Source organism: Equus quagga, chromosome 11, assembly GCF_021613505.1.
Source record: "Equus quagga isolate Etosha38 chromosome 11, UCLA_HA_Equagga_1.0, whole genome shotgun sequence".
In the NCBI taxonomy this organism is placed as follows: domain Eukaryota; kingdom Metazoa; phylum Chordata; class Mammalia; order Perissodactyla; family Equidae; genus Equus; species Equus quagga.
The window spans coordinates 102,584,182-102,610,967 of record NC_060277.1 but is presented as its reverse complement, the minus strand read 5'-3'; the positions used below and the strand labels follow the sequence as shown (position 1 = coordinate 102,610,967).

The window sequence follows — 26,786 nt, the reverse complement described above, 5'->3', positions numbered from 1 at the left end:
TGACTTCTGGTATTCACTACCCAGAAGCCACGGGCAAGTGAGCCTGGGAAGTGTAGTTCCCTGGGATACAGGGGCACTCTCAGCTGCCCGAGTGGGTGGTGAGCAGTGTCTACTGTTGGTCTGTGTGTGCTAGTTCACACAGATACCAGCGTGCTGAAATTGGACACACCCCTGGTGTGTGCATACCACTGGTCTGCAGCAAGGGAGGAAGCAGAGTTGCGGCACATGTGTGCGTGTGTCTTGTGGCCACACATTCCCTTTGTGTGCATAGGGCATGTGCACCTGCACAAAGTAGGGCCACAGAGCCACCAGCCTGATGGGACACGGCCTGACCACCTGAGTCCCCGAGTGCTGGAACCTGGAATCAGGTGACAAGGTGGAAGGACCAGGCTGGAGCATGAGCATCCAGGCTCAGAGCTCCCTCCTCCATGGTGCCCTGTGACTCGGCCAGTCTGGTCATCAGAGCCATTGGACAGATGCATCTTCCTCCTGTAAACTGCCCCCCGGGAGAGAGAGGACAGAGGAGCTAGGCAAGGAGGAGAAGGCCCCCAGCATCTGCAGAGCCAGCTTTTCTTTGAAGTGAGGAAGCAGCTTTCCTGTCCTCTTTAGACCCATCTCCATCGTTAGGGACTGTGCCGCATCTGCCTGTTGATTTCCCATGTTGGCCTGGCCTCCTGCAGGGCCTGCCGCCCGCACCTGCTCCCTCGCCTGCCTGCCGTCACCTCTGTAATTCATTTGGCTCTTGCATCTCTTGCCACTCAGACAACATGAAGCTGCTCGTGGTCTCCACTGCTCTTCAGAGGGTCCCAAAGGATGCAGGACATCAGGAGGAGCCCTTCACCCCATTCAGGCTGGAACCTTCCAAAGTTCCCTGGTGGAGGCTTCCTGTTTCTGGTTCTGTCGTGTGTAAGGCATTGAAAAGAAAGGAAATTTAGATGAGAAGAGAGAAGAAGGATGTGGAGGGCTTTTTACTCCCGACATCTTTAGCGCTGGGGTGTGATGTCAGTTGAATTGCATCCCCAAAAAGATATGTAGAAGTCCTAATCCCAGTACCTGTAAATGAGACCTTATTTAGAAATAGGGCCTTTTCAGATATAATCAAGTTACGATGAGGTCATACTCAATCAGGATGGGCCTTAACCCAATAGACCAGGTCCTTAGAAGAAGAGAAGAGACGCACACACACAGGGAGGAGGTCGTGTGAAGTTGGAGGCAGGGAGTGGGGGACCGCCAAGGCCTGCCGCAGACACCAGGAGCTAGGAGAAGGGCGTGGAAGAGATTCTTCCCTCGACGCTTCCATTTTGGCCTTCTAGCCTCCAGAACTGTGAGAATAAATTGCTGGTGTTTTAAACCATCCTGGTTGGTGATGCTTTGTTATGGGGCCCTAGGAAACTAACACAGGGATGTTAATTCTACCTTGCAAATAATTACCAAATTAACCAGCCTGGAAATTCTTCCCATGTCGCTCTCCAAGAGTGGCTAACCTCAAATAAAAGAAATGCGATTTTGCCAGCAAGTGTGTGTTGAAAACTCACTATGCAGGCTAAAAACAAATATGCATCATCTCGTTTAACCCTCCCACCGACCCTATGATGTACGGTATCATCCCCATTTATAATTGAGGAAACTGAGTCTCAGAGAGGTGAAATAATTTCCCCAAGGCAACATGAATATTTTCATTTCTTTCTGGGTCAATGGCTGTTTTCAAGGTTGGACTGGGCTACTGAAGGGAAAATGGACTTATTTGGATGAGAAATATGTTAGTTTTCTACGCTTCTTAACAAATTACCACAAGCTTAGTAGCTTAAAACAACACATTTATTATCTCACGGTTTCCATGGATTGGGAGTCTGGGCCAGCTTGGCTGGATCTCCTGCTCAGGGCTCCCAAGGTTGCAATCAAGATGTCAGCTGGGCTGTCTTCCTTTCTGGAATTTAGGGTTTCCTTCCAAGCTCACGGCTTGCTGGCAGAATTCGTTTCCTTGTGGCTGTAGGACTGAGGCCCCATTCTCTTGTTAGCCATCAGCCAGGGGCCTCTTAGCTCCTAGGAGCGCCCACAGTTCCTTTCCACGTGGCCCGTTGACAGTTGACCACATAGCAGGATGCTTTCTTCCAGGTCAGCAGGAGCATCTCTCTGATGACTTCTCCCCTCCAGCCTGCCACAGTGGAGTCTTATATAATATCACCTAATCATCTTATTCACAGATGCCGCCCACACTCAAGGGGAGCACAACAGGGGGTGGGGATTTGGGGAACTGTGTTAGGATTTTGCCTGCCAAGTTCACATGAACTTGACTTTGAGACCAAGATGAACTTGATTTGGAGTCCTGGCTTGTCTCTGACTTGGGGTGTGACCTTGGAGCATCTTCTTTCGCACCCTTTAAATCTGACTCTCCTTATTTAGAAAAGAGGGACAATAATTCCAGGCTCAAAGGGGCGTTATGAGGATTAGATCAGTTAAACGTCAAGCGCTGGCAGTTGCTAGGAGCTCAGTAAATGGCAGCTCCCTCCCTTCCCTTTGCAGGCGTATCTCTGTCACAAAGGAAAACGGGATGGATGGTGCACGTGGAGGGCGCCTGGCCCTGGAGCCAGAAGGCCTGGCCAGGCTCCAGCCTCATCTAGGGCAGGCCTGCCTGTCTCTGTTTCTGCTGCCCCTTCCCCTTCCCCCAACGGCTAAGAATCCTTACAGCTTCACCTGGTGAAAGGAGACGAAACGAGATCCCCAAACAAACAAAGAAAAACACTTTGGAAAGGGCTTCCTCTCCGGACAGTGAGAGTCACGGTTGCTTCCCAGAGGCCGGATCCCAGAGAAGGAGGGGACCCTCCCCTTCTGGCGCTGAGCCAAGCAGTTGGGGGGCGGTGTGCCGTTGGTGGCAGATGTCTTCCCTCCTGTGTGATCACTCGGTCCATTTGGCACCTTTGGCGTGTTCTCTGTCATGACCCTCGGGGGAGTCTCATACAGACCGGGGTTTTCCCACCCAGACAGGGCATGGCCCTCCCTCTGCAATTCCCCAATATTGGCCCTGGCCGTGACCTGACCACTCCCAACCACACACTAATGATTCTTGGGTGAGTAAACAACCAGGAAGGCATCTTGCCAACCCAGGGCCAGAGACCTTGCATGTGTAGGGCGTAATCTGGCCCTGAAGCTGAAGCGTACAGCAGTGGGAGGCATGAAGGTATCGATCTGCAGGCTGAGCTTTCTTTGCCACTTCAAAGGAGAGTTCCAAGTTGAAATTCCACTGTCTGCTCCACATTTCCAGCCTCACCTACCCCCACGCCCACTGGAATGCCATGGGACCCTCTCTAGGGGGAGCCGCCTACCCACCCCCTCCATCCATCCTTCGAGACTTGCTTCCGAGACAGCCTTCCCCACGAAGCCTTAACCACGTTCATTCATTCACTCATTCGACCTGGCACTGAGTCCCCCAGGCCTGGGGTTAGATGTCAAATAGGAAAGTCTTCCTGGCTACACAGAAGGCCCGCTTTTCTCAGACAGAGGGGGCTGTGTTTAGAAGACAGCTATGGCAGCCCTGCCATGGTGGACAGGGAGGGAGGCAGACAGGAACACCTTGTGAGCCCCTCTGAGGCATCCCAAGGCTCCCCAGAGCCTTACGGAGAGACCACCCATCTGGTGGGACTTCCTGAAAAGATATCAAAGTGGGAGGGGACTGTGGTGTTTGCATTGCTTTCTCTGGGCGAGATCAGCCCTGGGGCCTGGGAGCCTGGCGTGGATTAGCCCCAAAGTGGACTCCCTGTGATGCTGAGAAGCCAGGGCTTCAGGTCCCTTCCACATGGTCCCCTCCTAGGCCCAGAGTCTGCTTGTGTATTTGTAATTGTGATTCTTTTCTTTAAGAGAGCCAGTCTAATTGCACAAACTTCAGGGCCCAACAAAATCTAGGTCTGTCTCGGGTTGGGCCGTAGATATAAACACCACCCAAGCAGAACTTCTCGGGAGGATGGGGCCCCTGTCTGTGGGGTCACCCAGAAGCCCTTTATGAAAGAAGGGCCGGAAAGTGAACGCACACCTCTGGCGGTGCCCACTTTCCTCCAGTACATCTCCCTAAATCAAGCTACATGGGGACAGGGACAGTGGGATTCTGGCACTGAAACAGGGCCAGTGTCTAGGGATGGAATTGAGGATCCCTCCTGGCTGAAGCCAGCCTACTGGTCCTATAACCTCCCTGCCCCCAGGCCAGGTCGAGGTCCCCAGTAAGGACTATGAGTGTGCTTCCTTTCTCTGTTCTCCAGACAGCTGGGAAACATGCTGATCAGAATGACCTCTCAGACTCCATCCAGAGCCCTGATCTCTGTCGGCAAACACAGAGCCCCGGGGACCTGGCTGCCTCTGACTTCCCCAGGGGAAATCCCAGAGGAAAAGCCCACCCCTGAGTCCAGCATTCCCGGGTGCACCCGCCCAGCCTTGGACTGGCCGTGAGAGATCTCAGGCTGGCACGTGAGGCCTCACCATCCAAAGGCTGCCCAGCTCAGTTCATGGGGGCCCAAGGCCTGCGGTGGGGGCTGCCCGGCACTGTTTGGGGGCTCGACATTTGCTGAGAGGTTTTCCATCATTTATTAATGAGTGTTGGCAGCAGCCCTGTGAATTAGGGCTCGGTTGGAGGCATGCGCTGTAAGAGGCTGGGCAGGCCAGGCCACTGACTTCCAGGGCTTGTCCTCCGCTCCTGGAAGATGCTGCATGCTGCTCTGCCTACGGGTCACACCCCAAAGTACTTGCCTGCTCAAAGCCATGCCCAGGCATTTGGGGAAAAGGCAGCTCTTCAACCCCGCTGGGCCAGGGCTGGGCCCCTGTGACAGATGCACGCCATCGTCCATCCACCTTTTCCCCCATCACCACACCAGCCGGAGCTCACCATGCACCCGCTCACCCACACGCCTGTCCACACACAGACAGGCTGGCATACCCTGTCATTCAAGGCCAGAAGTGTCTCAAGACTGGGGCTAATGCTTGCAAAGTTCTTCTCCTCTAAGGGCAGACACACATGGAGCAGGCGCAGCAGGCCCTGCGTCTGGGACCTGTTGCTTCAGCTAATCCTCACCCTCAGAGGCAGGTCCTGTGATTATCCTGGCTGTTCAGAGCAGGAAAACGAGGCAGAGAGGTTAAGCAACTTGCCAAGGATGAACAGCCCATAATGGGCTCAGCCGACTGCCAAACTGGCCCCTGAGTGGCCTGATCCTGGCACCCGCTCAGCGGGGTGTCATGTAAGTAAAAAGCACGTGCTTTGGAACCAGATGATTGAGTTCAAATCCTGGCTCTCTCCATTTGCTCTTTATATCATTTCCTAGAGCCTCAGTTTCCTCCTCTGTAAAGAGGGGCCATTGGTACCCACCCTCCAGATTTTTGGAAGGATTTGGCAATATGATGACAGCGTGGCACAGTGCCCACACAGTCAGCTCTCAGCTCCCCTTCCTTCCTTCTCAGAGGCTGACAGTGGGCAGAGTGTGAGTGAGTGAGTGATGCTTCCAGGAGAGGGGGTGGCGGTGAGGAATGGGGGAGCTGCGGCATTGACATGCGCAGGGCTGGAGTGCCCCCTGGATTATCCAGAAATCCGTGGCCTCGTGAACATCTATGGAGAGAGCCACCTTGCAAAGTATGGTAGACTCCATCTAACATCTTTATTTCTCTTTGACAAATTTCCCCCAGGGCCAATTTCAAATCAAGTTTATTCTGGTATCTAAAGGTATAAAGCCCATAACTCAGAGGGATTAGATGTAAAATATTCAGGCCTCCACGGACGTGATGCTGGCTCCCCGCCACGGCTCGGGCTGCTGACCTGGGTCGCGGCACTTCGACAGGCTTCATTTTCCGGCTATTTGAACCACTGGAAGTGGGCGTCCTGGGCTGCTGTCCACAGAGAGGGAGAGGTTCTGCTGGGGAATTGAAGGATGTGCTGTTCCTATGTCTGGATCCTGATTTCAACAGGGAGGAAGAGCGGCTTACTGAATAATGAAGGCTTTGCCATCACATGGCTGCAGCTTCTCACGGGGCCTGAGGACGCGCAGCCTTTCACCGGCTGAGAAAGGGGAGGCCTCGAAGCGCTGGATGGGAGGCACAGACCCTCCCAAGCCTCGCGGTATCGGGGGCTCATGAGCCACATCTCCGTTGCCGGTGTCTTCTCCGTGTGGACCAGCATTGCTTCTGAAGCATCAAGACTGCAGGAATTTATGACAGTGTGTTGTGTTGAAAATGGGATCAAGACAACCTCTGGGTTTTTCCTTGTTGTTATCACTTCAATCTATTTACAAGGTGGTGCATTTACTTTGGTTTTAGAGTTGGTTAAAATGGAGCTTGTCCGACAGCCGGTCACACTGGATGCCCAGCCGTGGTTCTCAGAGTGTGGTCCGTGGATTTGCCTCTGGAACAGTCGTGTTAATCGTGTTACAATCAGCTCGTGCTTCCAGGAGTGGTTTGTCAGCTCAGGAGGGTTGATGATAAGCTGCGTGTTTCGTTGGCATCTTGTGCACGTCCTGCCAGTGAATTTCAGCTCCGTTACTGGGCATTCTGGTGGCATTCCTGGGTATTTCACATGCTGGTGGGGGAGAGCGATGGGAGGTCAGAGTGGGTGTTCTTTCCACCTTTCCCATGTGGACATGGAACCAGGTGGCCAGGAGAGAGCCATGCCCCTGCCCCACGTCCCCCGCCCCACAGAAGCCCCCCTTGGAGAAAGAAGTTCAGTGCAGTACAACTGACGTGAATCAAGCAGAATGGAATCGGAGCTTCAGATTCAAAGATAAGTAAAACTCAGAGCTGGCCCTGTGGCTCAGGGGGAGACAATTTAAATATAATGCAGGAAGTTGCAACAATAGGGACGTGCACAGAGCATTATGTGTCCTCAAAAGGGAAGGGGGAGGCAGATCCAGGAAGGCTTCTTGGAAGGGGCGGCACCTACCCTGATGACTTTTGGGAGTTCACAAGGTGAAAGTGGGGAGGAAAACTCCAGACAAAGGAAACAGCAGGAACCAGGACACAGTTCGGAAGAGCATGGTGTGAACCAGGCACCTGCACAGCTCAGTGTTGGAGGACCGAGCCAGCCCTAAGACTCAGGTCAACAGAGCCGCCCCTGATGGCTGGCATGCCCAAACTTTATCCTGCAGGAGGTAGAAAGTCGTTGACAGTGCTGTGGTCAGAGTCCTGTGTCACCAGATCCCCATGGCAGGTGATTCTGAGGAAGGCAGTGACGAGGCATCTTTCGGAGGTAAAGTTGCGAGTTTGGCTGATGGATGAAATAGAGGCAGGGTGAAGAAGAGGAAGGAGATGAGACAGCTTCCAGTGAGGGTCCCCAGAGGATGCGGGCAATGAGACAAGGAGAGGAGGTGGAGGGTTACCCGGGCAGGATGATCGCTTCCTGTGAGCCATGCCAAGTCTGGTCCCTGTTGGACATCCAGGTGGACGGGTCCACTGGGCAGTTGGATTCTGGGTCTGAAGTTGGAGACGCTGTGATCTGGGGACTCATAGCCTGAGGAGAGTAGTTAAAACTGTGAGAGGGTGGGAGGTCCCCAGAGGGGTGCAGAGACAGGAGGTGAGGGCAGAGGAGAAGCTCCGGACACCCCTGGGGAGGAGGAGGAGCCCGGGAAAGAGACTGAGAGGGACAGTCAGGGAGAAATTAGGAGAGCGCGCGAGAGAAAGGCCACAGAAGCCAGGAGGGTAACGGCATTTGAGAAGAATTGCAAAGGTCAAGGATGTTGAGCTGTTTCCCTTCAAATGTCTGGGTTCAAAACACTTCAAGGCTGTTCTTGATAGAATGTCACGGGGGGAAGACATTCATCTATGCTGAGGATTCGAGGCCCTCCGAGCTAGGGGAGGCCCCATGGTTTACTTGACATGCGTATTCCTGAGCCTCGGACTGAAAACTGCTGGCGAGAACACTGGTGGAGCATCCACTGCCCTGAGCGTCCCCCTCAGGTGGCCAGCTCCTTTCCAGCAGCAGCACATGGCTGAGCTGGCCAGGCCCGGGTTCTTGGCATGCTCCTGGGCCGCCCCATCCAGTCCCACTCCCTGCCTTGTTCTCCGTTCCCAGGTCCGTTTCATCCATCCATCCAGGATCCATCCAGGATCCATCCAGGATCCATCCATCCTTCTCCCTCACCCTGCTCTGCCCTCCCAACTGTTCAGCACATGTTTCCAAGGAATCGCACACATCATCTTGGTCCACTTGGGTGCCAGGCATGATGCAGAACGTGGTGAGAGTGAGGCGCTCCTGAGATGGTCCAGGGAGCTCTCAGAACAGTCCATCATATGGGTTGGGCCTCCCTCAGCCCTTGCTTTGCCAGTTGGGGCCTGTTATGTCTGTATTACATATAATGTGTGACGGTGGTAGAGCCGAGTGGTTTCAGCACTCAGGCTCTCAAGGGTGACGGCCTGGGTTCTAATCCCAGCTCTGCGCTTATGATCTGGGCAGCCCTTGGCAAGTCACTTAACCTCTCAGGGCCTCGCCTTTTCCATCTGTAAAATGGAATTGATGATAGCAGCAGCCCCCTACACCAGAGGGCGGTAGTGAGGAATAAGCACTTAGAACAGTGAGGTCCTCAAAAAGTGTTAGCTGCTGGTGGTAGCAGCAGTTATGGTGGTAGTAGTGGTAGTCAGCATAGGAGCAGCTGCTTGACCCAGAGGGGCTCCCCTCCGCAGACTTTGGCCGTGTGTACCCTGCCCACCTCTGCAGACTGGCAAGAAACCAGGGCAACTGCAAGCTAGGCAGACAGAGGCAGCTCCAAGTCCTGGCTGGCTGACGGGGCGGCCTCCGGAAAGCAGTGCTTCACTTAGACGAATTAGAAAGAGGGCCGACTCCTCCCCAGCTGACTTCCAGTGGGCCTGGGAAGGAGTGGCGGGTAATAGATTAAGAAGCCCCCAGGAGATTGGATGCAAATAGTGATGTCCAGACACTGATGGCTTCCCTAATCAGGTGATGCATGTGGCTCCTCACTGCTGTCATCATCTGTGTCCTGTCCCGTGTCATCCATCGTCCCCGTCGTGTGTCGTTGTCTCGTCTCCCCCGCCCTCCCTACCCTCAGCCTTCCACCTTCCTGGACCCCAGGCTCTCCCTGCAGGCAGAAGTGAGCTGCATTCCTGGCCTCTTGTCTCTTTCTTTGTGTCTTTCGCCAGCATTTCTCTTGCTTAATGGTGAGGAGCTGGAGTATGGCTTCCCATTAACTTTTATCCTCCCCATAAATGGCCTGCTTGACTCACAGTGACAGTTGTTCTGCTCTGTTCCCGGGGGTTTCTCCGTTGTCGCCTTGCTCACAGCCAGCCTGTAACTGCTGCGTCCCAGCGCACCAACGCCCCACTCCTGAGCCCTGCTGTGCCTGTGGAGGGATGGAAGCTGGCTTTGGCATTATATTTACTTTTTTCTTTTTCATGCAAGCAAAAGCCCCAGGCCTTATCTCCAAACCTCCTGGAGGAAGCTGAGGCCGAGTGAGCTGTACCTGGGAATTAAGGGGCCTAGAGCCAGGAGAAGGGCCATGGATGCTGGGCACTGCCCTGGAACCCGGAGTCCGTCAACAGACACTGGGGTGTGGGCGTGGCCTCTGGGACAGACTGGGAGTGGCTCAGGAGGACAAGTGAGGGCTGGGGCCAAGTCCCCCAGGCCCTGAGTCTGGGCACAGCCAGGAGGTAGTGAGTGAAGCAGCCTTGGGAAGGTCGCTTGGAGAGGGCATTGGTGTCCCTAAGCCAGGGCTGCTTTCCGGGGAGAATAGATGGTCAGTCTGAAGGTGGACGGGAATGGGGCACAGATTAGCTTTGCGAAATCCTCCCTCTGGGCCCCAAATCAGCAGGTGACCTTGAATGAGGCTCCTGTCCCAGAGTCTGGATTCTGGCTGGCCTCTCTCCCTCCAGTGTCCAGACTCCACTTTGTCCCCAACCCTGCAAAGGGACAGACCTTTCCAAAAAGCAAATCTGATCACATCCCATCGCTGGTTTAACGCTCTTCCACGGTTCCCTGTGGCTCCGAGGCCCCGCCACCTCCCGTCTCCTCCCTCTCCCCCTCTACCTCCAGCTGCATGCATGGGCCTCCTTTTACCTCCTCAGACCTCCCGGACTGCTTGCCTCTGGGCCTGGCAGTGCCGTCCTCTCTATCTGGAAGTCCAGCCTGTCTTCACCTTGCCCAGTCCTGCTCACCCTTCAGGGCGCAGCTCGAGTGTCGGTTCCTCGACCAGCTTCCCTGAGCCCGTTACAGGCTCCTTGGTCCCCTTCGGTGCCAACTCAAAGTCGAGAGAGTCTAGCTGGCTCCCCGTCATAGCCCAGTGCCCAGCCCCGTGCCCGGCACATGGCGGGCTCTCGTGGGTGTTGACTTGAGTTGAGGGGTCACTGGATGGCTGTGAATCTGCAGCTGCTCAGCCAGCACTCGAGGGGCCCTCGTTGGGGAGAGAGAATTGACACGTTCCCTCTGGCTCCAAAGAGAATGGAAGAGACAAGGTCCAAAAATAGTAAAGCCCTTCCTGGAAAGCCGCCAGACCGTGGCCTGGGCACAACAAGCAGGATGTCGAGTGCTTTGGGGGTTGGGGACAACGGGCCATGGCACCAGGTGTGGCTGATTGGCCCAGGCACTCTGCGTTCCCATCCAGGCCCACGACTTGGTGGCTCCTCACCAACTGACCCGGGAGCACTGGGGTTCCAGCAGGTGAGGGAGAATTTTAACCTGGCACTCAACTGCCGGTGTAGACGGTAGTGACAGAGATCTTGATAACTGGGTGTGAACTTGGGTTCTGTCCACCCAGGAGGAGCTGTTCCCAGCCCAAGGAGTACTCAGGAGGGAATGCACGCTCCCTGCAGCCTGGCCCCCAGCCCTGACCCCCTGCCTGTCGGGAAATGCTGGTGACCTGGCAGGTGTGTGCCCTCCAAGACGCTGGCTCTCTCTGCCCCCCATCTTTCCTCTCTCTTTTCTCTCATTCTCAAAAAGAATAAGGAGGCAGGGCAGTGCAGTGGGGAGAGCTCTGGTTCCAGAGTCAGACAGGAGCAGGTGAGAACCCTGGGTTGGCTGCTTGGGGCTCTGCTACCTTGGGCAAGTTACTTGCCCTCTCGGAGCCTTGGCTTCCTCATCTGTAAAATGGGTTCCTAGGAGCTCCTGCTCCATAGGTTATTTTGAGGCTTAAATGAGAAAATGGGAGGAGCTTGGCACAGGGCTTTGCAGGGAGCCAGTCTCAACTGAAGCCGGCCCGGATTAATCCATCGGTAACCGGGCTGCAGGAAACAGGGTCCCTTTCCTGGGCCTTCTAAGAGTCAGAGAAGCTCTGTTCCTTTTGAAAGCCTCAATGTTGAGGGTATATGAAGATAAGGAATAGTCCGCGTCGGTCCTGAAAAGGGCAGAACTAGCCAGCTCCTTTGTGACAGTAGGACCAGCTGCCTCGTGGTCACTAGAGCAGGGCTGATTATAGTAACAACAGCTTACACGTTTTAAGCACTGACGATGTTCCAGGCACAGTGACATTTAAAGGCTGCATTAATTTGTTTAATCACCCTAACCGTCCTCTCAAGTTTTTCCCATTTATGACCCCCATTTCACAGATGGAAAAATGAGGCACAGAGAGATGAATTAGGACCCCAAATCACAGTTAGTAGATGATGTCAGAGCCAGGATTTAAACCCGAGCAGCGAATGATTTCAGAACCTGCCGTCTCCATGGTATCCGGCCACGGGATGATCAATAGGTATCATCCTGCCTCGGAGCCCCTGCAGGGAGTACTGTGTTGAGAAGAATTTAGACTGTGATCAGAGGAGAAGAGTACTGTGATTGATTAGCAATGTCTGCCATGGACGTGGGCAAGGAGGATTCAGTTCTATGCAGGTGCATCGCGTACCTCGGCACTATTGACATTTTGGGTGGGATCATTCTTTGTTGTGGAGGCTGTCCTGTGCATTGTAGGATGTTGGGCAGCATCCCTGGCCTCCACCCATTAGTTGCCAGTAGCAGCAACCACCCTGTCCCCACCAAGTTCTGACAATCAAAGCTGCCTCCGGTCATTGTCCCCTGGGAGGCAAGATCGCCCCCTTGCACTGGAGTGGGCAGTGGGGGGTGGGCAAAAGAGCACTCAGCTTAGAATCAAGAGACCAGGGTTCTAGGCTTGGCTCTGTCACCAACCAGCTTGTCACCATGGAAACAGCCCTTCGCCTCCACAGGTGGTAGGTTCTTAATGTGTAAAGTGAACGGAATGAAGTAGATGGTCCCAAGGGTCCTCGTAGAAGTTTCTGATTCCACACTATGATTCTCCTGCCCTCACCCAGGCCTTTCAATTAAAACTCTCAGGTTATTGGAGCATAACTTTCCAGAGACCCGCAGAGGCAAACCAACGGAAAAGCTGGAATCTGCAGAGAGCTGTTTCGCCCCTTGGAGCTCCATATTTGCTTCTCATTAAAAGAAAAAACCCAAACCTTGGTACTGAGATTTCATCCAAGCAGCAGTTATCAAGCAGATTCAAGTAGAAGAATCGCAAAGACAATCACTGAACACCCATTTCCCTGTGTTAGAAGAGAAAGTGAGCTATTAGTTGGGGAAATCTCCCCGGCTCCGTTCAATTATGAATCTCAGCAGGAAGCCTGGAAAATCCTGGCCCACTCTGGAGTGAAGGGTTGGAGGAGGCGTGAGGCTGGCGCTGTGGGTTCTTGAAGAATTCACCGACCGAGATGAGTGATGGCGGATGGCAAGAACTGGGTTGGACTCTCCTTCCCCTGATGAAAGTGTGGCTGGTTGAGGTTAGGGTTCTCCCATATGCGAGCACAGGAACCAGCTTCTTTGTGCTTGATCCCAAAAGAGGACTTTGTCAGAAGGATGTGGAGGGTCCCAAGGGATTGAAGGAGTTTAACAGCCTAGACTGAGGAAGGGGAGAGCCGGGAGCTTCCGGAGCTGGCGTTATAGACCATTGAGAACACCCCATTCATCAGCTCCCCAAAGACCCTTGGCCCTTGGATCTCCTCTGCTTCTGATCCAAAAATCCAGACTTCCAAGACAGCATCTGACTGGTCCAGCTCAGGCCAGAGGTGCGCCCAGGATCCCTGGCTGGAGGCAAGACCAGGCAGTGTGGCTGCCAGGGGAACTCTGTGTGAGGGACCCATTGCCAGAGAAAGGGGCTCCCCCCGGCTATACCCAGAGGTACATCACAGTCTCGGGATGGGCTTAGCGCCAGGCAGGTGGCCTGCTCCTTCACTCCCCATCTTCAGCCCCTCTGAGTCACTGTCTAGCTGTCCAAGCACAAGATCCTTAGAGTACAGGACCTAGAGAGATGCCTCGGTTTACCCAAGCTCCAGGTTCCAGGTTTATAGAGACAGAGTTTGGGGGCAGAAAGAGAGTTCTCTCTAAGCATCTCAGTGCCTGAGGAAAGGGGCTTGAGCCAGAACTGGTTCCAGACAAACTCATCCTCTAGTGGCAGTGAACCGGAGCCCGGTCCCATTGAAACAGGTGCCATCTTCCTCCTGCTGATGGCAAGGGTGACTTCTCTCCCAAATCCTCCGCCAGCCCCGCTCCGGGCTTCCCCATTTGGGGGGAACATTCTTCTGGACCTCGTAGTTCAGCTGGACTGCTGGAGACAGGAGGTATCTTGGAGATGGAGCCACTGCCCGCTGCCTGGTTACATAGACTAGAGCTGAGGGAGGAGACCGGCGTCCAAGTCACTATATAATCCGTTCTCTTCTGTAGGGTCTGAAACAGTGCAAATTGAGGCCCAACACTCCTCAAGATGGCTCTCTCCTTGTGACTGACAGTGAGCCAGAGGTGGGGCAGGCTGAGTCCGAGGCCCCCTGCCAGCCTCCCCACCCTGTGCTCCTGGCAGCAGCCGGGACCGAGGCTGCCATGGCCGTGTGGCAGCTGCAGGAAGCTGCCGACTCTGAGCCAAAGTTTAAATGTGTCCCTCCTTACAAGGCGCTCCAATGTGAGGAGGAGCGATGAAGGGAGAGCTTGTTAATCCTTGGGGAGCACAGCCTGCAATCTCCCAGGCAGCTGGGCTCCTCTGGGACTGAAATAAGACATCCATGGGGTCCCAGGGCGAGGCTCTCAAACCTAACAGGTCAAATGACACCCAGCCAGGCTGGGAATAGAATCGCAGATGCCACGAGGGACTGGAGCTCCCTGCATTAGTCATGAGGAGACTTTTCGAGCTTCAGGAAAGCTCACGGTGGCACCTCAGGGCTGATGGTGTGAAATCCAGTCCCCTTACAGGGTGATCCAGGCCACCTCCATGACTGCAGCCCCACCTACTTTTTTGAGCCTCAGACTCCTTCCCGTCTAGCCCCCAGTTCCCCTGCATGCTCTCTTCCAGAAATTCACTCCCCAAAATGCCTCTGGGCTTTTCCTCTGCGTGAGCCACCATATGTCAACTACTACCTACTCTCCAGCTCTCCGTGGACTCCAGCCCCTCCCAGAGCTGTCCCAGGCACCCCCATCCATCACTTACCCCTTGTTCTTTGAAGCTCCGCGAACCTGCCACTTCCCTCGCAGCGCGTGTCACTGGGTCTCCTGTTCTAAGGTGACATGTACACTCACCTCCCCAACGAGGCTGGAAGCTCTTGCTGTCAGGACCCATATCTTTGGATTCCCACAGGGCCTGGATCAGTAAATGAATGCTGAATTAAAGAAAGAAGGGGCAAAGGGTTGAATGGATGAACCATGTATCTATCAAAAGAAGACCACAAATGTGTCCTGTAGGGAGAATGAGGCACCTCAATGACTCTAATCTGTGGCCATCGAAAGGAGAAAAGAGCACGTGTGAGCAAGGTGCTGTTGGTCATGTCACCATGGCCCATAGAGGCTGCCCAGGCCCCCAAGCCCAGGCATTTGACCATGGAGCCGACATGGAGGGCTCCTCCCCACACTCCAGTTGGACGCCAGTCCGGTCTGAAGGCATCTCCAAGAAAGAAGGAGTTAAAAACTATATACTCACCCTCGCGACATCCTCAGGATCTGTCCTTCTCAAAGTGGTTAGACCAACATGGGTCTCATTGGGCCTCACTTCAGCTCTGAGAGATTGTAAGGCTGCTTCCCCATTTCCCAGGAGAAGAGGAGCCTTCCTGACCTCTGCTCTGCAGCCTAGGCCGCATTCCTCAATGACGTGCTCGCCAAAACTCTGGACTCCTCATTCAGACCCTTTTCCTCAATTGTAATTAGTGACTGTAACTAGAAAGCTCCTGAATGGCAGAGATTGTGTCTGTCTTGTTCTCTTCTTGTAGTATTGATTGTTGCTGTAACAGAAAAATGCATGATGTCTTAAACATAGTAGAAGTGGATTTCTTGCTCGTGTAACAGCTCAAAGTGCGTGGTCCTCCTAGTGGACAGCTTCCCTCCACAGTGGGATTCAGGGACCCAGGCCCTTGCAGCCTTGTGGCTCCACCACTCCCTGTGGCTGGTGGGGAAGGCAGTGGCGTTGTAGGGGCACGCCAATTCCCTAGAGCCTTGTCCACAAAGGGTGCACGTCACCTCTGCTCACGTTGCATTTGCCAGCTCAGTCACATGGCCACATCTAACTGCAAGGGAAGCTGACAAATACAGTGTAGCCCTGTGCCCAGTAAGAAGAGGACGTGAGTGTTTAGTGAGCAGGGACTCTGCCACATCTCCGAGTTCCCAGCATCTAGCACACAGCAGGTGCTCAGTAAATGTAAGCTCGATGAGGGGCCAGCCCAGTGGCACAGTGGTTAAGTTCACACGTTCTGCTTCAGCAGCCCACGGTTTGCTGGTTCCGATCCCAGGTGCGGACCTACATACTGCTTGTCAAGCCGTGCTGTAGCAGGCATCCCACGTATAAAGTAGAGTAAGATGGGCACAGATGTTAGCTCAGGGCGTCTTCCTCAGCACAAAAAAAAAAAGAGGATTAGCGGCAGATGTTAGCTCAGAGCTAATCTTCCTCAAAAAAAAAAAAAAGTAAGCCCAATGAAGGAAGTGGAGGTCATAGTGGCTTAACAGGGTCTCACAGAGAGCCACAAGTCAGGGAGCTAGGGCTCCCCCAGGGAAGTCCAGCCCAGCCCACACTGCCTCTCCGAGCCTGGAGTTTCTCTATAGGAACCCAAGGAGTGGTTTCCCCACAGCCGGCCTCCCTGCCCCTGGAGAGAGGCCAGCCACAGGAGGACACCACAGCGTGCCAGCTTGGAAATCACAGTTATTAGGAGGGTTCTTTGGAGACAGGCATGGAAGTGGAGGAGTAATGAGGGGGTCTCTGAGGGGGACTGTGGGAGCAGGGGGCAGGGCAGGGCTAAGAGCTCTGGGGGTGGGGGAAAGCTGGGGCCTCGGGTTTGTTGGTGGCTGCCTGGAGTGCTGGCCTGGCCGCCTGGCCCATGCGCCATCTCCTCGCCCTGTGTTATGGGCAGAACTGTGTCTGCTCTGATGCTCAGGTTGAAGTCGTAGTCCCAGTACCTCAGAATGTGGCTGTGTTTGGAGATGCGGTCTCTATGGGGCTGATCAAGTTAGAATGAGGTCAGTAGGGTGCGTCCTAATCCAGAATGACTGGTGTCCCTATGAAAAGGGGGAATTTGGAGGCAGACACACACGCAGCGAGGACACCGTGTGAAGATGAAGGCGGGAATCAAGAGCGTGCTTCCACAAGCCAGGAGATGCCGAAGATGGCAGCAAACCCTTGGAAGCCAGGGGAGAGGCCTGGAGCACACGCTCCCACAGAACCCTCGGAGGAACCAGTCCTGCCCACCCTTCACCTTACACTTCTGGCCTCCAGAACTGGGAGACAGTGAATTTCTGTTGGTTAAGCCACCCGGTTTGCGGTACTGTGCTAAGGCAGCCCTAGCAACAAACACACCTTGCCTCTCTGCACCGGAATGCTCTTGGCCAAGTCACTTCCATCCTGGCCCCCAGTGCCTCATCTGCAAACACGTCTAAGGACAAGAACCAGGGTCTCCCCACACCAAATGCGCTGCTTGCTCTTGCTCCGTGCTGCCTTCTTTCTACACCTCCCTGCCGCCCTCACCCCATGCTGCTCCCTTCAGGAGTGGCAGCTGCCCGCCCCCCCCCCCAAGGCTTTCCACCCTCAAGTCACCCCGACTGAGGCTGTACAGTCCCATCTTCTCAGCCTGCCATGCGAGACCCCCCACCCCCAGCCCAGCCTCTCCTGCCTCTCCATCCCCAGTGCTGCTCTCCACCTGTGCCAGGCCATCCCGGGTTCTGGAACACAAGGCTGGCCTCCTGCACGCCTTTGCTCCCAGTGCCCTTTGCCTGCGCAGACCACCACAGCACCCCTCTGTACACGTCGGCACCTCTCAAAAGCCCTAATCTTCCGCCCTAGCTGAGCTCTGCCCTCACGCCCCCTTCTCCCTGACCACAGGCTGTCCTGACTGGTGTGGGCCCTGGATTGCCATGCCTCCTGCTTGAACATGTCCACCTTCCAGTGAAAGGCTAATCCAGCCTCAAACAGCAGCCAGTGCCCTTAGCCCAAGAGCCTGGGAGCACAAGGTTTCCCGCCAATAAAAAGTGTCGGGGACCCACACTTCCCCATCACGCTCCAGCCAATCAGAACTGCTTGCAGCTCTGAGAACACACAGCATCCTTCTACCTCTAAAGTGTGGGAGTTGAAGGCACTGACTCTGAAACTGGGGCGCCCTGGGTTCAAATCCAGGCTGGGGGACTTAGTAGCAAATGGCATCGGTAAGCCTATCTATCTCACAGGGTTAGTGTGAAGGTGAAGTGAGTTAATAAATGTCAGCTGCTTAAAATAGTGCCTGGCACAGAATAGGTGCTGAGTAAACCCTCAGGGTTGTTCTTACTGTGCGGATAACACTCTTCCCCCGCTCCCACCCATCAGCCGGGCCAAAGCCCTGCCCTTCCTCACTTCTTCACTGTCTCCACCAAGTCCGGGGTCCTTTCTGGAAAGGCCTGCATCCTCCTGGAAACATACAGCCCTCCAGTCCTGCTAGGCTGTTCCGGCCCTTCCTGCAAGAGGTTAGGCTTAGGGTAGGGGGCCAGGCTCACAGACAAGCAGCTTAGGGAAGGCACCAGTCAAAGGCACCTGACAGGCACCAGGACAGGGAGGCACAGGTGCACTCTGAGCTCCTCCCACATGCCCCACTCTGAGATAAGGACGTGGTCCACTTGGCCCTTGGACCTGGGCTGTGACTGGCATTCGATTACCCAGTTCACAGTGTATAGTCCAGTGAAACCTCCCAGATCCGGACTAGTTAGAAGACAGCCACTTCTGATTGTTACACATGCAATCCAAATTGATAGGGTTTAGAAAAAAATGTCGTTTGATTGTTTTCCAACACATGAGATGATGCAAATGAAGCTGGTGGAATGTTTGGTCCACATGTGGCTCTCACCTTCATCTCCTCCTCCGGTCTGGGCAGCCTTTCTCAGCAGCCGGACCTCATGTGGGTTTTTCTGCTCCTCATATTGACCTGGGAGGATGAGGATGACAGGGGTGTTCTGACCAGCCCCCGAAGGGGTGTTTGTTCCTGGATGTGAGCCCCACACCTAAGCCCCAACCTCAGCTTTGAGCTCAGCCACAACTGGGAGCCCCTCATCTAAAGTGCTTCAGGTCCCTTCCCCTGCCTTCCACCGTGTGTAGCCCCCTGTAATGGTACTGAGAGTCATTTATCTTATCTTCCTGTGTTGTCAGTTCCCCCTGAGTGGGAGCTTGCTCCGTGGGGGCAAGGATGTTGCCTGACTCAGACCTGTGGGTCCAGCACCTGGAACATGCCTGGCACAGAAGTGTGTGCGCAGTATGAATCCTGTGGGGGAATGAAGGATGCAGGAATGAACAGGAAAAGCCTGACAGCACCCTCTCCTGCCTCCCCCTTTTGATGTATATTCACACCCATCCCGTCCTGGAGCTGAGAGGGGCCTTGCCACCCTGGGCCTCCTTCTCTGCGGCTCCATCGGACCCCGTCGATCCACAGTGGCATTTTCCGAGGCCTGGAGACGCCGTCGCCTCCTGCGTCACTGTCAGGAAGCCGTTCTCTTGAAGCTGCCCCCGCGCTCTTGGTTGCTCTCTGGTTTCACTTCCTGATCTGTCTCGGGGAGGAGGACCAGCAGCCCGCCCTGCGGTAGAACCCTTTCCTGCATTCACAGAGGATTCTTGGAAGGGTGGTGTGGGAAAAACCCTTGAAGAGACATCAGCAAGCTGGATTCCAGGAGCTGCGACTCTGCCGTGTGCACTCCCGGTGTCCCCTGAGCCTCTTCTTTAAAATGGGGCAAAGAAGACTTTCCTTCAGGGCATCAGGTAGAATGCCTAGTCGTTTGGAGTGGGGCCTCGGTAGTGGGGCTTGTGAAAGTATGTCTGTCAACATGTCTAAGCCTCTTTCTTCCATCGTCAAAGGAGTGTTGTTACAAAGATGAAGTGGGCTGATGCAACGGATGGGCCCAGCACATTAGCTTTCATCTTAGCCTGGGCCCAGGGCTTGCATGCAGGTGCTGTGTCTTGGGTGGCCATCCTAGAGAGCGGGCACAGGGGAGGCTGGAGACAGTGAAACTGAGATAGAGGCAAAGCCAGTGCAAGGGGCGTCCCAGAGTTGATCATCGCTTGGCTTGGTCCTGCTGGAACCCACCTGGCAGCAGGTAAAATGGACCCAGGGGATGGAAGATGGAAACATTTATCCACCAGCTCCCATCCTCCTGCTCAAAGGTTACTATGGGGGGTCCTAGTCCTTCAAACTTCCAATTCCTCATGCATGTGTGCAGTGCAGTTCCCCAGGGTAGCCTGCCCAGGGCCGTGGGCAAATAGCAAGAAATAATTGGTGCAGCTGAATCGAGGCATCGGCAGGTGACGCCTGCATGGAGCTGGTTGCTGCATCGATGAGTGGCTGGAGTAAAAGGTGGGCAGAGAAGTATGAGGTGGGGCAGAGGGTGTCTGTTGCTGCTTTGGGTGTTTGTGAGGATTAAATGAAGTCGTGCTTATGAAAATGCTTTGCAAGCAGAAAGGATTACACAAAAGATCAACGTTATTCTTAAGTCACCTTCTAACATTCTTTTCTCCGGAATTCCCTTAATTACGACAGACCTCTGAGGTGGCCCACTATGGAGATTTATGTCAGATGCCAGCAGCCCTGAAATGACTCAGAGGGTGACCGGCTCATACTGGTCGCCTGGAACTTTCCTAGTTTTAGCACTGAAAGTCCTATGTCCCCATAACCCCGAGTCCTGGGGGTTGGTCACCCTCACTGTCTATAGGGGCATAACCCCAGGTCAAGACCATCACAGCCCAGAGGGGGATTCACCCACCAGAGGCTAAAATGCCGCCCGCCCACCCTCCCTCCACCACAGCTCACCCCGCTCACCGTGAGAGGATCTGTGGTCATTTCAGATGCACCACCACATTTTCACTTAGAATCAAAGATTCGGTGTCTTTTCTTTCTTTTAATAAGCTTTATTGGTTCATTTTCAGACATTGGAGAAAATTCAGAAAAAAATGTAAAGAAGAAAATTTTAATTCACTCATAACACTGTCACTCGGAAATAAAACAGTGGACACATGTTGGGATATTTCTTTCCAGATGTTTCCTATGCCTACAGAAACACCTTTAACAAAGTGGTTGATGATGTATCTAGAGGAATGGATATGTTAACATATGCACACGCTGCTGTACCTTTTTTCCACATAATCGTCCTATAATCTTGGAGCCGGGGGGGTGCTAGAGGAAGAAATAACTCGCCTGGGGCCACGTGACTAACAAGTCTCTTTACAGAGGTGGCTTCCTGACCCTCAGGAAAGAGAGGGCCACGATGTCTCTGGGGGCAGAGGCCAGCGACCCCAGAGTGCCTCAGCATTCCTGCCGGTTGGCCGGTCCAGGATCTCAAAATTAACTGCCCTAAATATCACATAATAGATAACACAGCAAATGGCCCATTCACGGAGAGAAAACACATGTAAAGTGGATTGGAAATAGCTTTCTCTCTTATTTCTCACATCAGCCATTAATTTTCTCCCTATTAAATGCCTTAGGCCAATGCTAACAAAATTAAATTTGACAGGGATAAATGTGAAGTCCTTAGGACTAAACACTCCACTCGACAAAAACAGGTTGGGGGAGGTGAGGCACCTCCTGGGAAAAAATCCTGGGAGACTGAGTCAACAGAACACCAGGTCCCATTAACAGAAGCACAGGGTCCAGAGGAGAGGAGAGGGCAGCGCCTCCGTGCTCTGGGCTGCTCAGACCCACCTGGACCATTGAGTTAGGTGGTGGGTGCTGTGCTTCTGGGCACCTAGAGCTGGGAGCTGACCCAGAGAAGGGAGCTAGGCTGGAGAAGGATCTTGGAACCATCAATAAAGAAATAGCTGAAGGAACTGAAGATATTTGACCTAGAGGGGACATTCATTTAGGGGAAATACCCAAATTCTTAACTCTAGGGGCAGGAAGCAATCTCTTTCACTGTCCATGTGCCAAAGAAAACTCCTGCCCTCCTCCTCCACAGTGCCCACTTCTTTAGACTGGGGGTGGGGGTAAGGTTGATGGGAGAGTGGGGCCAGGCTTCCTGCCTGTTAATAAGATGGCCAGGGGAAAAGCCTGGCCCCAGCTGTTGGCCGCTTGTAGGTCACCTCTTGTCCTCAGCTTTGGGCTCACCTGCAAATCCTGGACAGTTGGAAAAGTAGCTTGTGCTTCCATCCATAGACACGATTCCTCTCGTCAGTGATTTGAAGGGTTGGCACATAAAGGGTTTTTTTAATTCCCCGGGATTGTAAGTAGCACCTGTGGGTGGAGTGTTGTAGAGGCAGGTGACCTTTCAGGAACTTAAAGCTGTTTGAAAACAGAGTGCCTTAGGAGATGGTGAGGTCCCCACCACTGGCAGTCCTCAAATAGGAGGTACCTGGAAGAGGATTCGGTCCCTGGTGGGGACCTGCACCAGATGACTGGCGAAGCTGCCTGGAAGCCTGGATCTGAGAGATTGCATGAGTTTCATTGCAGCACACTCAACAAGAAGATGCTTTTGCAGATTCCCAGTCAACATGGCTTCTTAGATGTCGCCCATGGGCGCCTGGAGCTAACAGAGGAGCAGGAAGGCCTAACACGTCGGTTTGCCTTCCTGCAAGGCTGGACTCCAGCGACGCGTGAATGGGGCACGTTGATTACCTCTCACACGTGTCTGTTCGTTTGCAGGGCTGCCATAACAAATTATCACAAACCAGGTGGCGTAGAACGACATAAATTTATTCTCTCACAGTTCTGGAGGCCAGAAGTCCAAAATCAAGGTGTCAGCAGGGCCACGCTGTCTCTGACTCTGGGTAGAATCCTTCCTTGCCGCCTATTACTTTTGGTGCCTGCCGGCGATGCTTGGCATCCTTGACTTGCAGATGCGTCACTCCAGTCTCTGCCGCTGTCTTCGCATGGCCTCCTCCCCCGTGTGTGTCTGTCTCCACATTTCGCTCTCCTTGTAAGGATGCGAGTCATTGGATTTAGGGCCCACCCTAATCCGGTATGACCCCATCTGAACTGGAATGCATCTTCAAGACCCTCTTTCCAAATAGGGTCACATTCACAGGTGCCAGGGGTTAGGACTTCAACGTATCCTTTGGGGGGACACAGTTCAACCCACAGCAAGGCCCTTTCCTTCAGTCTGTGCAGAAGAGCCTGGTGTAGGAGGAGGAAGGGAGAGAAGAAAGGAAGGGAGAGGAGTCAGTGGAAGAGTGGCTGCCGAGTGCATGTGTATCTTTGCGCATAATTCCATGCGGTGGGATCCCTCATGTGTATATACCACCCCCAGAAAGGGCAGTGTCTATTTCTGTGGTATAGGTGAATTGATAAACCATAACTGTGGATGGTTATGCAGCCATAAAAAGAGTGTGTTAAAAGGTGAGTTAATATGTTGGGACAGTTTTATTTCTATCAAACAGAAAATGACACCCTAATTTAGAGTAAAGGTTAGCAAAATCTATTGGAGGAGCATTTGGAGCAAACGTATCTGTATGCAAGCTAATGTTTCCAAACCCGAGCTTTGTTTTTGATTGAATATATAAATATATGGCTTCCTCATTTCTGCCGAAGCTATTTTTCTTTGAGCATCATCAGTGTTGGAGCAAGCTTTATTCCCCTGGTCCCTATGCTGTTCCCTTCTAGGATTTTCAGCAACTTTTGATTGGTATCAACTCATTATTTTTTATTAAAAATAAGCAAAAGGGTTTTTTTTAAAGTAAAATCTATAGGTATTGACCAGGAGAGATGTTTGTAAGTATTGCTAGATGACAAAAGCAGGTTACAGAGTGAGTGTATAATTCTATTTTAAAAACAGGGGGACAGCTGTCCTCGAAACCACTTTAGCAGCCACTTATGAAACTAAGCATGCAGCTCTCATATGACCCAGTAATGCCCCCTGGGCATTCATCCCAGAGAAATGAAAACTTAGGTTCACCCAAAAACCTGTACATGAATGTTTATAGCAGCATTATTAGAAATAGCTGGAAACCATGAATATAACAGCTGGAAACAATCCAGCTGTTATAAACTGTGGTACATCCATGCCATGGAATATTACTCTGCAATAAAAAGGAGCGAACTGTTGATACATATGTCAACTGGGATGGATGTGAAGAGAATTATGCTGAGTGAAAAGAGCCAATCCCAAAAGGTTATGCTATATGATGCTATTTCTGGAACATTCTTGAAATGACAAAACTGTACAAATGGAGAACATCTTAGTGGTTGCTGTGGGTCAAAGAGGGGCTGGGGATCAGGGAGAGGTGGGTGTGGCCATAAAAGGGCAGCATGAGGGATCCTTGGCAGGGTGGAATGTTCTGTGTCTTGACTGTAGCAATGTCAGTGTCCTGGCTGTGAATATAGCTTTGCAAGATGTCAGCATGGGGGAAACTGAGTAAAGAGACCGCTGACTGCTAGAAAACAAGTCTGAAGAGAGAGATTGTTTACTTTTGCTTTTTCAACTTCTTACGGTTTGACTTGTTCTAACAAGCAGGTGTGACTTGGTGATTTTGTTTAGATGCATAAAGTAGCCCAAAAAGGGGTGCAAGGGTGGGGGGGTGAGGAATGTCAGAGAGCTCCACCCACACGGAAAACGCCTGCTCTGTATCTCTACATGCATCTTAAATCTGGGGTGTGGGAGCCAGGAGTGAGGGGTGGCCGTGGCTGGCTCACTCTGGCCTCCGTGTCCCCCACCTCCAGCCCTCCTGACACCGGCTGCTCTTTTTTCTCGCTCACAAACACTTGTGCTTCTCCACCGACTCAGCCACTCACGAAAGAGCAAGGACTCACGCAGAAGATGGGTGATTTCTAGATCCAATAGCAATGAACCTCCCCTGAGCCATCACAGGCCAAGAACCATCAGCACCTTTCAAGTCTTGTCTTGTGCGATTCTCCTGAGATCCCCAGGGGATAAGGCCTGGGGGTATCCCCAGTCCACAGACGAGGAGACTGAGGGGGCTGACTAAGTTCTTCATGCCTGACCTGGCACAGAGAGCACTGTCAAAGCGTGTCCCATTCAAAACATCACCTCTGAGACCCTCCCTCTGTCTCCCACCATCCCTGACCAAGCCCAGCCATCCACCAGTGGCCCTCGAGGCCTGTGGGCCCTTAGGAAGGAGGGGTCCTTACCCAGCCCCCCAGCTCTCTGGAGGCAGCAGCTAAGGAGCCCGGCAGAGGGGACAGCTCGGGGAGGCAGCGGGGGAACAGGTGGAGGAGCAGTGTGCCCCGGGCTTGTCAGAGCCCTCTCCCATTGAAGTCCCGAGAGAAGGATGCTGGTCTGACACGGGCTCTGCTTCCGACATTGTGCTCCTGACCCAGAGGTCAGGCTGGACTGCAGGAGGCCAGCGAGGCAGCAGCTGCAGAACAAAATTGGCCCCAGTTGGAAACAGCCTCCGCCCCGGCCCTGCGGGGGTGTTGAGATGAACTCCTTGCAGGAGCGGGAGGGCTGACCTCGGGGTGGGGGGGGGGCTGGGCATGTTGGCTGGCAGGGCTGCTCCTGACACCCCGTGCGCCACCCCTGTCCCCCCATGTCCAGTTCTGGGCATTCCCACATGCAGGGGGAGCAGGGGCTGGGAGAGCTAGATGGAAGATTCTGGAAGGGAAGACTGGCCTGTCCTCCTGCAGTTGCTGAACCTCAGTCTCCCACCCTGTGACGGCTACTTCTCAGAGTGGGGAGGGGAAACCAGGCAGGAAACGGTCTGGGCCTTTCCGGAAGTTTCTCTTGCTCCATGTTCTCTTCCTTCCATCACACTGAGTGAAGGGATTGGAATCATGTCAATTATTGCAGTCAGGCGTGTACCTTCGGAGGGATTCGCCATAACTGTGGTTGAGAGAGAGGACAAGACACAGACAGACACCACGGGGGCAGATTCTGTCCTGACTTAGCTGACCCACAGCCCCCCATATGGCCTCCAGCCCCCTCTTCAGCCCCAGCCCCGCCCCCGACACATGTCCTTCTAAGCTCCCGCTGCATCGAGCTTCCCACCGCTCTCCAGACACACGAGGCTCCCTGCTCAGCCCTGCCTTTTCACGGCTTCCTCCTCTACCCAGAAGGCCCCCTCCTGTTCCCAGTGGCAAATTCTTCGTTGTCTTTCAAGACGTGGCTCCGCAGGCCCCTTGGGTAGGGGGCTTGCCGGTCCCGCTTGCCAGGCCACTGCTCCTTGATGCCTCTTTTCCCTGCATATTATTGATAGTGTGTCCTTTCACCCTCTCGGGTGTCCAGACAGGAACCATAAAGGACATGGTCACCTTTGGGAAACTGTGTGGACGTTCTCTGTGTGTGTGCCCGACCCCCCACCAGACCAGCGACATCTGAGCAGTGCCAGGGTGCCCAGAGCCTGGCGCACGCAGTAACCGAGTCTGGAATGAATGGACGCGTGAGCCCGTGGAACATTTACAGCATTCTTTTCCTCTCGTTGCCTCCAGGGATCTATAAAGGGCACTGCTTCCGGATCAATCACTTCCCAGAGGACAATGATTATGACCATGACAGCTCGGAGTATCTCCTTCGTGAGTGTCAAGAATCCTTGGCTTCCTTTGCATGCCGAGGGGGGCGGGGGGCGAGGAGGCGGCTGGAGGAAAGATGGGCCCTGTGGGGGTGGAGGGGGCTGCTTTTCGTGGCTGCTCTTGTCACTCCCTTTCTGATTCAGCAATTGTTAGTTCAGAGGATGGAGGTTTGTTCAACGCCGCCGTGTCATGCTGGGTGTCCCAGGGGAGCTTGGGCTGCTAGGCCCAAGTCTGGGCAGACTGAGGCCTGGGAAGAGCAGATGTGGGTGTGGGCGTCCAGTCTCCAGGGCTGCTGGGCGTGGCCAGCTTTGGGGGAGCTGACTGCCGCCGCTGGGCCGGGGGCAAAGGGGTTCAGGACACAGGCTTGTGCGGGTGAGCATCCTTGGGGGGTGTGCACCCCAAGCCCTGCCCACACTGGACCTGCCCACCCAACTCCATACACACTCAGCTCTGTTCTTGAAAAATGAGATTAAGCTGCGCACTAAGACAGCCTGGTGCACTGCCAGACAGCCTGTGGGAGAAGGCAAGGAGGGTGGCAGAAGCAGCCTCTGATATGTGGGCCTTCAGCATTTGCAGCACCAACTGGTAGAGCCGCCATCTCTGCCCATGAGCGGCCCCTGGAGCCCCGGCCCCCGCCCGGGTCCTGTGGCTGGGCTGGCCCCCTGACTGGAGCCCGGAAGTCACAGTGCACACTCAGCCCCAGAGGACAAAGCCAGCCCCATGCCCTAAATCCAGATCTCATCCCTGGGCCTGTGAGTACCTCCCTGGGAGGAAGGATGCGGCGGCAGCCAGGGAAGAAGCCTGGGAATGGGGACAACAGCACCGTTTCAAAATCGCTTTCCCCTCCACATTAGCCAAGGCACACGCAGAGCTGCGCACAGCTGCTTCCCCAGGGGCTCAGGCCTGGCTTCATTTATGGAGAATCGATACCAGTGTCCTCA

General features: G+C 53.9%; 1 protein-coding gene across 1 annotated transcript in view; it reads left to right on the top strand.

The window, feature by feature from the left end:
• Positions 1 to 26,786, top strand: part of CACNG4 (calcium voltage-gated channel auxiliary subunit gamma 4) — a 60,030-nt gene that overhangs the window by 21,477 nt on the left and 11,767 nt on the right. Inside the window, exon 2 of the mRNA XM_046674356.1 lies at positions 25,765 to 25,848. Coding sequence (XP_046530312.1) covers positions 25,765 to 25,848 — 84 coding nt within the window. The remainder of the gene's footprint in view (positions 1 to 25,764; positions 25,849 to 26,786) is intronic.